General features: G+C 35.7%; 1 protein-coding gene across 2 annotated transcripts in view; it reads right to left on the reverse strand.

The window, feature by feature from the left end:
* The window catches only part of Tmprss15 (transmembrane serine protease 15), a 116,553-nt gene that overhangs the window by 41,556 nt on the left and 62,311 nt on the right, over positions 1-12,686 (reverse strand). For both annotated transcript variants that reach the window (XM_021185182.1, XM_021185181.1), the window contains 3 exons: positions 4,955-5,044; positions 2,059-2,184; positions 480-620 (listed from right to left, as the gene is read on the reverse strand). In XM_021185182.1, the coding sequence (XP_021040841.1) occupies positions 480-620; positions 2,059-2,184; positions 4,955-5,044 (357 nt within the window). The remainder of the gene's footprint in view (positions 1-479; positions 621-2,058; positions 2,185-4,954; positions 5,045-12,686) is intronic.

The following is a 12,686-nucleotide window of genomic DNA, read 5'->3' on the forward strand; positions in this document are numbered from 1 at the left end:
CTCCTCCTCCTCCTCCTCCTCCTCCTCCTTCTCCTTCTCCTTCTCCTTCCTTCATTTACTGACTCCCAGCCTTTCCCTTGCATTGATATATTAATTGGGTGTCATTTGCATCCCAGCAGTTCAGGGCTAATCTCTCTCTTCCTCTCTTAACAAGGTCTGGGCAAATGGAAAATCCCTTCCTCACTAAGCCAATTACTTTGAACTTTATGGTAAAATATAACTTTGGTGAATAGAAGTCATGGAGTTTTCTAAGGAGGTGTTAATGATATACCAAAAAAAAAATGTCGTGTACTCCTGCTGTGACAAAACTCAGGTAACCATTATATTGATAGAGAGGAGGGAGAAAAACGACAATATGCTGAGGAAAAAAAAATAGCATCTCAGAATGAAACAGTTACATTGTGACTTGGGCTTGAAGTGGGATGTGTTTCCTTGTTTTCTTCCCATCCACACACTCTAAGGAGGTGGGCATTCCTTACCTGGAATCCCCAAGTAATAGCCGGAAGTGAAATTTGCTTTGAAGCCCTTGCGTCTGGTTTCCATGTTTGTGCTGAAAATCACAGTCATCCTATTGGTGGTAGAGAACAAGTCCTTCACAGGGCCAGGTCCTGTGTACACAGCTGCAGCAAAGAGAAAGGGGACTGTAAGTTCTCAAGGTAGGACTGCACACAGCACGGCTCACCTGAAGCATATGCATAGTCTTATAGTTTAGATGCAAATTCTTAACTGCCTTCTCTATGAGAAGCAGAAAAACAATTCCAGAACAAAACAATTTCTATCTACAAGTTATAGTATAATTTAGATATCCTTGTGGGATTTTCTTTCTTTGTATTTGTGTGAATATTAAGAAGTAAAATTAAAAAAATAAGAAAAATAATAAACTGTAATTTTCCTTGATCTTATAAGCAGTGTTTTTATTAAGGAACACAATTTAGCCTGAAACAACAATACCAATGAAAAACAATAACAAAAACCCTTGGAAATGGATACAAAGATCCAGATGAAATGTTCCCCAAGTCTTGCTAGTCCCATAGGATTTCATTGCTGATTTACTCTGTGTGATGCTCTGACCATCCACTCCAGAAAGCTGTGATCTGGAACTCTTTGGGGTTTTCCTGACATATCTGGGGAATCCTCACTATTATCCTGGTCCTTCAGAGGGTAGAGACACAAGGTGAGTCTTCTTTTATTTGTTATACTTTTTATGTAACAGTATCCTGATTTAAAGAACCTCGGGTAGATTTTATAGTTAAAGATGAACATGAGTTACAAGAAGAGCTAGATAAGACCCATTTTGTGGTGAAGCATAAACACCTAAGGATCTTTGTAATTTAATGTGTAGCTTACTTACCAAACATACTTCTTTCTTAATGAATGTCTAAATAATACAATGTAATCATATGCTTGACTAATAATCTTTAAATGTGCTAGCATATATTTTATCATTCAGACACAAATATTTCTCATGTGTAGTTAGAAAGTAATAATCAATAACAGAGAAAAATAAACATTAGTTACTTGAAACATTGTCAGCTGTTGAGAAGAAGAGGATGGCATGGACAATAATAAAACGGTGACAAAATACAGAATAAGATGACTTAAAGTACTTATTAGGAACAGTGTTTGGATATGTTAGGGCCAAGGGAAATCTGGTTTAATAACTATTTTTGAATACCTGTTGTACATGTATTTCATAAAACTACATAGTGAGATATACATGGTGCATTTATAGTTAATTATTACCAACTTTTCATACCTGTGAAGCCAATATATCAATCCTGATTAGCAAAGAATGTTCTAGAAGAGTGTAATCTTGTCAGTATTGCAAACATGTCCCAGTGCATCCTGGGAAAACTTGGCAGAAGGGAAATCATTACCAGAATACATTGTTTGAAAAAAATTTTTTTCAACAGAATGAAAAATCTTTAACATGTTACCTTGCCGTTATATTTTTGTTTTGTCAACTGTAAAGTACTCCCATCTGCTTCAGTGTGCTGTCTCTGTAAGTCAAGTATCTTGAGCTACACAACTTTCAGAGGTTTGAAATTTCAGACTTACCTAAGAGTAGGGAGTCAAATTCTCCCCCATCTCTAACTTCAACCACATCATTGATGTTTTCTAAATCAAATTCTTGAAAATGAAGTTGAATATTTTTCCCTCTCTGTGCATTTAAATTCCATATACCTTGAAGACAATAAATAATGACAATTAATTTACAATGTATATGGTTGTATTTTTGTTTATTTTCATTGTTTGTGCATTTGTGTATGTGTGTATATGTCTGTGTGCCTGTGTGCATGTTTTTGGTGTATGTGTGTGTGTGTGTGTGTGTGTATGTGTGTGACTGGGATGATCTTTCTAGAGTGCACATAGGACGACTTACTGAAGTAGTTCTCTTTGTCTACCATTGAGGTTCCCAGAATCAGACAGACGGCATCATGTTTATTGGCAAGAAAAAAAATCTTTACCTGATAAGCTGCAGAGCCAGGCTCAGTTCACCTAATTTTCCATAATCCAATAAGCAAACTCTGATATTTATATGAAAGCGTCTCGATTCATTAAAATAAATTGCAAGCTGTTACTTTTTTTTAAAATCACCTGTCTCAGTAAATATCCCCTTTTAAAAATTCATTTCTGAGTGGTTTAGCATTCAGATTCTCTGCTGTACTATCCCTCCTACACTCTGAGTATTCTCACTCACACTTCAAGAATCAACCTCTGTCTGTAGAGTAGTGACCGCTCCAGGTATTTGCATTATGCACTTCATTTGATGAAAAGATAGGTAGACCTTCATACTGTATATGGAACACATACACACACACACACACACACACACACACACACACACAGAGGAGTGTATATTTGGAATACTCATGGGTCTTCTTTTCATCTTAGAAAATGGTAGCATCATTTGATGTCTCACCTTATGTTGGCCCTCTCTCTCTCTCTCTCTATATATATATATATATATATATATATATATATATATATATGCGTGTGTGTGTGTGTGTGTGTGTGTGTTTGTGTGTGTGTGTGTTTGTGTGTGTGTGTGTGTGTATTGTATGTGATATATATCACATACAACTAACCTGAGAAACTTCAATCCTGCCTCCTATGCCCTTCACTCATTAATTCTCAGTGTTTCTTGCCTCATCGGAGCACAAGGTACTGACACGTCTTATGTCCTGATTGGATGCTGCTGATGCTCCCTCTCAGTCTCTAGCTAAGATAAATAGATAGAAGGATCTTCCTGAAATGCAAACGGACTCTACCATGCTTCTCATGCAAATTTCTGGAAATTTCCTCTTTTCTTTCGCATATAAAATTCGAGTCCCATAACACAGAGCAAATTTTTTTTCACATTACCAATTTTAACCAATTACAATTCATTGGTTTTCCTTAAAGTCTTCATTTCTTGGACTTATCTGTGAAGATCCCTTTCTCATCGCTCTAGAATGCCTTTCTTTTACTTGCATTTTAATAATATCTTGATCATTTGTAAGAAGAAGTATTCTTTCTCTGGGAGGAGCCTAAACACTTGGTTGTTCATTACCAAATAGCCTAAAAGCATATATAAGTAACATTTACTATTATATAATACAGGTTTATGTGTGTATATACATGTAAATATATGTATATATGTATACATGTGTATGTATCTATGATTTATGTATGTATATATACACACATATGTATATATGAATGTAATAATGACTCATATAAAAAGAATCCATGAATTTGAAGAAGAGTGAGAAGGGGTATATTCAAGTGATTGGAAGGAGGAAAGGAAAGGGGATACTATCATATAATCTCAAAAATAAAAGCAATAAAACTTCTCTTAGTTGGTTCAATGTTGTTTTAGATTTTTTTAAAAAAATCTTTCCTCTATGCAAAAGATATAATTATTGGTTGACTTTAGCATCAAGTGTGAAGTAGAAAAAACAATCTTTGCTTCTACTTTCAGTTCATGTTAAACCAATGTTTACCTCTGCCTATTCATTTATTCTGCTGGCCTCTGTTTGCCTTGATCTGCCTGCTCATGTCTGTGAAGAAGGCTCATATATTAAAATCCATTGTCGCTGTCATTGTTGGCACACTCACATCAGTGGCTCAGGACTGCATTTGAGTCCCAACTAGATATGGTCATGGAAAAATCATGGATGTTTTTCAGTCCATTCCCCTGGAATTATGATTTTTGTAAAGCAGAATAGAGAATCTGAATTTGTAATGCAGGCTGTGCAGTCTTCAGATAACTATAGTGAATGTGTCTAGGTAGCTACCCTGGCCCAGCAGTAGCTTTTACATATATTTTTGTAGGTTATTTTCTCTAAATTTAGGTGCTTCAATAGCCCCCTCTATTATTAGTTCATTTGTGCTGGGACTCTAACCATGTAACCCTAGCTATAGTCTTCATAGTCTAGTATGTGTTCTCTAAATGTGAAGATATTACACTAGCTGTTTTTAATCCTTTCCACTGGCCTTGTTCTATGTAGCTGTACATAATCTGGGGATTATATCAATGAGCTAGAAAATGGTAAGTGAGAAATACCTAAAGCATGGGTGACTGCACCAAGAGCATTACTTTTATTCTTTTATTCTGGAATTACAATTAAAAAATACATTTAAAGAATAATTGGGAATTTATTGAAATAATGTATGGTGGACACCATTATTTGTCTCCCTTTAAGTTATTAATGAAAAGTAGGTCATAAATTTGAATTTAAAAATCAGGGAAAGGTTTATTGGAGGCTTTGGAGGGAGAAAACCAAAGGAGAAAGTGATGTAATTATAATATTCTCAAACATTAAACACATCATTCAAGAAGTATTTGATAGTAGTAAACACATTAGTGCATTCATTTCGACAAATTCATAATCTACTTGGCTCTTTTCAGAGAGACCCACCCTTGCTATATACATTTTTCTTTTGGTAAACTGGGAAAGAGAATACTCACAGGAAGCTTGATTGGGATATTGGTCTGGAAAGTTCGGAGAACTGAAGGTTGAATTTGGCTCCCACAGTTCAAAAGGTCCTCCGCAGTCAGCTGAAAGGAATTAGGAAAGAGTTACTACAGCACCATTCCCATTCCACAGAGATTTCATTAGATGCCAGACATTGTACAATTACATTTCCTACAATGCCAGTTCTGACAGATACATTTTGCATACTGTATAAATTGTTGGGAGAAACAATGTCAGCACAACAATGCCAATCCTAGAAACGTTCTCAAAAATCTTTATATTTTTATTGAATTTAGAAGATTTTAAGAGAATATAATAGTGTTTAGGGCTTAATCAAGGGAAATATTTTGCAAAACAAAAGGGTGAAATTTTAGCTGCAGGAAAACATGGATATTTATATTAGAGCAAATCTCATCCCTGCCATCATTGTAGAAGGGCTTGTGCTGGTAAGTCACTGATCTTGCAATCTGGACTTTCCTATTATTTTAAAAATCCTTTATTCTTAAGATACTGGGTAGAAATGTTACTAAATGTTGAAACATTGGGTAGCTACGAAGGGGAGAATGACCCCTTTTCCTCCTGTTTAATAATTCTTCTGAGGCAAAGCATGCGGGGGTGAACACCTGTAATCCCAGGTCTAAGAACACGAAAGCAAGTGTATTTGAAATTTAAAGCCACCCTATGCTAAATGAGAGCCCGTATACAAAACCCCACAAATACAACAAAACAGCAAGTTTTAGTGTTCTTTTCTGGTTAGATTTGTAACTCAACATTTTACAAGAGTCAATTGGCATTTCCAGGCTTTAATTAAAATTTACTAGAAATTTATCTAGTTCTGACTAAATCTTCTAGTTCTGACTATAATTAGATTTGTTAAAATTCCAATACACTTAGCATATTTTATTTTATTTATTAGAAACAAATCTGAAACAGCTTACTAATCATTGACTATTTTAAGGACCCTGATTTTAATGCTTGTTACCATTGTTCTATTGAAAAATGATTTCCAAAATATTGGTAGCCTGATTTCATTATATCAAGTATTTTTTGCCTTTCAGTGAAGGTAAATGAAGTTAGATTTTTTTTTTTATGCTCAAGAAGTCAGAAATTGCATCAGAGGAGAGAGAGTTAACTTAATTAAGAAAAATATATTCACGCAAAGTCTTCACTCACACCTTTTTCTAATAACAGTTGTCCACCAGCCTTCTTTACCTAAACCACTTAAACTCTTTGTGAATGTGTGCATAGGCATGTGTTTGTATATGTGAGATTGTGTGTGCAGGTGTGCATGCATGCATGAGTATGCTTAGTTTTGTTTCTGTAGGTATTTTTGAACATGGATGAATGTGTGTGTGTGTATACTTGTGTGAGTTTGTACACGTGTTTGTGTGTGGTGTCTGTACATGTGCATGTGTGCATTTGTGTGCGTGAAAGTCTGTGTAAACATGTGTCATTGGATATGATTGTGTGTTTGTGTGTGAACCTGCTTCCTGGGTCCATCAAGTCTTTGGTAGGGGTGGAATGATAAGCTTCCTGCCCTTGGATCAGAGACAAAAAAGGGAATGGGCTTCCTGGAGTGTTGATGGCAGCTATAGGCATAAGACTTGTTTGTATAACAATGTACATAATTTTAGATTCCTCCTTCAAGGAGTGTCCTTCCAGTTAATGTTAATGGCTCCATGATAACCAGAGACAGCAAGATTTTTGAGTTAGGGAGTGTGGCTAATTTTTCAGTAAAACAGTAAATGCTGAGATCTTCAGAAGAGCCCTTAAAGCTATGGAAAAGTACTCTAAAAACCTGTGTTCAAAAATATATACAGAAATGGGTACAGAAAATGTGGTACATTTACACTGAAGTGCTACTCTGCAATTAAAAACAATGAATTCATGAAATTCTTAGGCAAATGGATGGAATTAGAAAATACCATCCTGAGTGAGGTAACCCAGTTACAAAAGAACACAACACACATGGTATGTACTCACCGATAAGTCCCAAAACTTGGAATACCCAAGATACAATTCACAGACCACGTGATGCTCAAGAAGAAGGAAGAACAAAGTGTGGATGCTTCAGTCTTTCTCAGGAGTGGGAAAAATGCTTATGGGAGCAAATATGGAGGCAAAGTGCAGAGCAAAGACGAAAGGAAAGACCATCCAGAGATTGCCCCACGTGGGGATCCATCCCATATACAGTCACCAAACTCAGTCACTATTACAAAGGACTGCTTTCCTGACAGGAGCCTGATATAGCTGTCTCCTGAGAGGCTCTGCCAGTTCCTGACAAATACAGATGTGGTTGCTCACAGCCAACCACTGGACTGAGCATGGGGTCCCCAATGGAGTAGTTAGACAAAGGACTGAAAGAGCTGAGGCTGTTTACAACCTATAGGAAGAACAACAATATCAACTAACCAGACACTCCAGAGCTCCCAGGAATTCAACCTTCAACCAAAGAGTACACATGGAGGGACTCATGGCCTATGTAGCAGAGGATGGCCTTGTCAGGTATCAGTGGGAGGAGAGGCCCTTTCCCCAGTATAGGGGAATGCCAGCGCAGGGCACCGGGAGTCCTGGGTGAGCACCCTCATAGAAGCAGAGGATTGGAGGGTGGGAAAAAGGGAGGATGGGATAAAGAGTTTCCAGAGGGAAACTTGGAAACCCCTTAGAACCTCAAGATTCTAAATGTAAGTAAATAAAATATCCAATTATATTTACTTATTATATTATATATATATACATGCATACATATAATTTCTCAACTATGTGAAATGTAAGGATGTAATATGAATTATATGAGGGGTTTCATGAATCTTAAAGTCCAAAAGCAGCTAGATTATTGTCTGTGCTTAACAAAGGGAGATAGATCTCTGAATTTATTTGCAATTTTTTTTTTAAGTATGTGTTTGCTGTCTCCTAAGAATCAAGAGGCTGGCTCATTGATTACAGATTCATAGGATAATCCAAAGGGAACCTGGAGTAAATGACTGCATTGATATGTAAAATAAAAGATTGGGTTTATGAACTGTAAGAGATGAGCTATTCAGACATTTTTTTTAGAATAGTAAGAGAACACTGCTTGGAGAAATGTCTTAAGCAGAACATAGAGAGCTATCTGGAGATTTCCAGAGAAAGCAATCTAGAAAACTGTCTCAAGCAGAACATACAGCACCAGCTTGGACCCATGACTTGACTTCATGTTGTTTGTTTTTGACAAACTCAAACACCCCTTCTCTCAGGAACCTGGACCTAGCCAAGACAGTCTTTGCACACATGTGTGTTCATATGAATGTTTATAGTATGGATTTGTATACATTTGAACATAAGTGTACTTGTCTGTCTTCAAGATTGTGTTAGTAGGTATGTAGAAATGTGTGCAATTTGTTTAAGTGTCTACATTATATATTTATGAATGTGATTGTGTGCGTTTGTTTAAATTATAAGTGTACTTATTTGTGAAGTTCATATGCATGTGAATGTGTGTGTGTGTGTATGAGTGTGTGTTCACCTTTGCAAATGTACCATTGTGTTTTAGCTTGTATGTGTGTTATGTGTATGTGAATGTATGTATGTGAGTGTATGTATAGTGTATGAATGTGCATGTTTGGGTGTGTTCATGTAAGTATAGTTCTACCAGTGTTTCTATGTACCTGCATACATGTGTGCATGTAGTCTGTGTGAATATGTGTAGTTCTGGGTATTCATAGGTATGTATCTGTGTGTATCTGTGAGTGTGTGTATGTATGGCTTGTTTGTGTACCTGTGTGTCTATCAGTGATGAGTATATGTGTACATGTGTGTTTCTATGAATACATGGTATGTGCATGTGGCTGTTTATGAACTTCTGTATATGTGTATCTGTGTGCATATGCACATGTGAATGCATGTGATTTGGTGCCTATTTTCATATATAAATGTGTGTTTTATATGTGTGCATTGTCTATATTTATGTATGTATAGTGTGCAGGAATATGTATACATGTTTGTATAGGTTTACATGTGTTTGATTTGTACACAAGTGTGTTTCCATGTTCACATTACGATTTTCCCCTTTTCTATTTAAAAATCAGAAAATTTCTAAATTGAAAACTGCAATTAACACATAGGTAATATTTTAAGAGTTTAAAGTTTTATGTAAATGAAACTTAAAAGTGTACTATGTGAAAAAGATGAATAGATAGTATTTTAATAATCTCATAACCAGAAGTAAAGTTATGCCAGTTGTAACTGTTAAGCCTAATCAGGCAGGTGATTAATTTAGCATTTAATCTGCAAACAGAAATCTTGGGAAAGTCATTCCTTCAATGGGCTTAAGATGCCAGTTTTAAAAAGATATTCAAAGTATAATTTCTCATTAAATAACTGAGCATCAAGATTCCTTTAATCTTTGGATGAACGTTGCTTCAGTGGCTGGTTCTATGTTAATGACTGAGAAATTCAGAAACCATTTTATGACACTGTAGATAATACAGCACAACTCATTTTAATGGGGGTGTTCCCACAGTGTGAGTGTAGCACACGATTCTTAGGAGAAGTGCCATAGACTGGTGATATGTGATTCCAGAAATTTCAGTCAGGCTGTGCTAATATGTAATCACTGCCCACTAGCCAATGAGAATAATGTAGGCTGAATAGCCTGGAGGTGTCTTCCTGTTAACAGTATTAAATTCTCACATTTTCATAGTCTTAATTCTGTTCCTTCAGATGTTTATATTTTGATTCGTCTTGTATGATGCCATAGGGATTTTCATTTTCACAATGGGTTTTTGCAGCATTCTCCAAGTTGGTTTTTAAAGATAGAGTCTGCTTTTGAGGGATTCTATTAGTAACCTCTGCTGTCTGTGTCCATATGGACATGTGTCCAGGGGGGGAGGAAAAAGTTAATTTTCACTTTTAGAAGAGAGTTTGTATTAAACACATGTGGAAGAAAATAAGATAAGAAATGAAGACATAGTTGCAATTACTAATAGGCTTGTGATTGGTAGTTTTTTTATGACTATTTATTATGTCCATTATAGTAAATAATAGATACAACTTGAGAAATGATAAATCACATTGAATTTGTGTGAAATAAATTTCAATATTCTCAATTATTTTCTATTATCTTAATAATATATAATAAATCTTTTGAAATGATATGTAACATGTTAATAAGTTTATATTAGTATCCAAAATTAAATCTGTCCTGAGAATTAAGAGTCTGATTTTTTAAAATGAACAAATTTAATACATTATTATACCTATTCATAATATAAATAGTTTTATGCAATTTGTGACAAATTGGTTATATGTTTTTTTATGAAAACCAACTTTTATTTGCTCCTTAAGAATATAACCAATGACTACAGAAAATGGACTAGTTGTGAAGATAGATTGATGAAAACAGTACAGAGTAGGAAAACGGTCCTTGATGAGAGATTTTTGTGAATGACATTAGTATCTGTGTGTACTAGGGGTTAACAATTAAACAAATACCATTGAATGCTGGTCTGCAGGAAAAAACTAAGACAGCATGAATGCAGATTGATTTTCACATGGTTGTTTAGTAAATTAACTCTTACTGTGTGCTAGGAAATGAAAAATGGCTGAAATCAGGATACAATAGAAAGAACTCTTACATTAAAATAGCTAAAGCCACTTTTTTCTTAATTAGTCAAGAACCCCAGAAGTTAATCAGGTCCTGGAGTGTAGATTTCTTTCTGTCTACACTTACTGTAGTTCATCACAGAGTTTCAGGATTGTTTTTCTATTCCATATGATATTTGTACAATAGAATATTAGCTTTTATAAACTTCTCTCAGTGGTGTTTCCATATGGAAATTACCACTACAAGGGTCATCCTGGAGTTGATGGAGCACAGAACTAAAGTCACATGGTAGAGGGATACCTGGAGTTGTGAATGTCCACAAAACTATATCCAAAAACTAATCTCAGGAATGGAGTGGGCATAGAGTTTTATTATTCACACAGTTGTCTGAGATTTTCTTATTTAACTGCTGTGTAAAGAGTGAAAGGTTTTAGCAAGTCAACCGTGGTTTCCTTTTATTTTTGCTTAAACAAATCAGTGATTTGGAATCTGAAGCGTTCTTTAAAAATAGGACTTCCAGTGACCCAGCTGCAAAGGGCATTAGAAAGAAATTGTTCAGAATGCATTGGTTGGTAATTAACATTTTATGCTGTGCTAAACATTGGCTCAAAGTGAACCACTTGGAAAGTGGAACAAATACACTCTGGGCAAAATTTAAATTTATGTCTTAAAATCCGATGGGTTGTTCTAACAGTACAATTTTCCCTGTCTTAAATTGTGCATAGATGTCAGACTTTTATATATTGAGACACTGAGGGCCTTTGTTGTTGTTGTTGTTTTAATACTGACTAGAATATATGACGTTATATATAATACAAATTTTAGCATGGCCAACCATGTTGCAATTATTTATTTTATGTATGATACTATATAATACGTTATCTCAGATTTTATATTTCAAGTAATGTAACTTGGCTAATATCTTTTTTTTAATATTTTTTATTACATATTTTCCTCAATTACATTTCCAATGCTATCCCAAAAGTCCCCCATAGCGCCCCCCACTTCCCTACCCACCCATTCCCATTCTTTTGGCCCTGGCATTCCCCTATATTGGGGCATATAAAGTTTGCAAGTCCAATGGGCCTCTCTTTCCAGTGATGGCCGACTAGGCCATCTTTCGCTACACATGCAGCTAGAGACAAGAGCTCCGGGGTACTGGTTAGTTCATCATGTTGTTCCAACTATAGGGTTGCAGATCCCTTTAGCTCCTTGGGTACTTTCTCTAGCTTCTCCATTGGGAGCCCTGTGATACATCCAATAGCTGACTGTGAGCATCCACTCCTGTGTTTGCTAGGCCCCTGCATAGTCTCACAAGAGACAGCTATATTTGGGTCCTTTCAGCAAAATCTTGCTAGTGTATGCAATGGTGTCCCCGTTTAGAAGCTGATTATGGGATGGATCCCTGGATACGGCAGTCTCTAGGTGGTCCATCCTTTCATCACAGCTCCAAATTTTGTCTCTGTAACTCCTAAGCTAATATCTTAAGTATGCAGCAACTGAGACTTTTTGATTAATAGACACTGACACAAACAGAAGAAATCTGTTCTCCTAAATCATCAAAAGACATTTAGCTTACAGGAAATACTCATCAAGCCAGTAATGATTTTAAGACTTTTGAATATAATTTTGCATAAGATGTGACATAATATAAATATAGAAGACCCACACAGAATAAAAATAAGACCACTATTATCCAATACCACCATGCCCAAATTATTGCATTCATATTGGTATCACTTCAAAGTTTAGTTCTACTGAAAATGTATATTTCAAAAACTTTTGGACATCAGAAGAATATAGCATAAAGTTCAGGAGATGTGTTTAACAGTATTTATGGATTATTAATTTCATGTGATAATAGGATCCAGACAGGCACAATGAAACACAGGTGGGATAAACTGAGCAAAAGCACTGGTGTTAAGGAGCGGCCTTGCACTCCATTCCCAGAACCGGGAAAAAACAAAACCAAAACCAAAAACCTTTGCTTTTGCCAGAATTTAGCACAGTATTGTGGTATCAGGGTCTTTGCTCCCTCTCGTGAAGCTCTCTGAGTGCAGCTTTCATCCACACGCTTCCTTACTTAAACCTTTTTACATTTTTTCACAGATTAGCCATACATGGCTAATGTATTTATTTTT

Source organism: Mus caroli, chromosome 16 (genome assembly GCF_900094665.2).
Source record: "Mus caroli chromosome 16, CAROLI_EIJ_v1.1, whole genome shotgun sequence".
Classification (NCBI taxonomy): domain Eukaryota; kingdom Metazoa; phylum Chordata; class Mammalia; order Rodentia; family Muridae; genus Mus; species Mus caroli.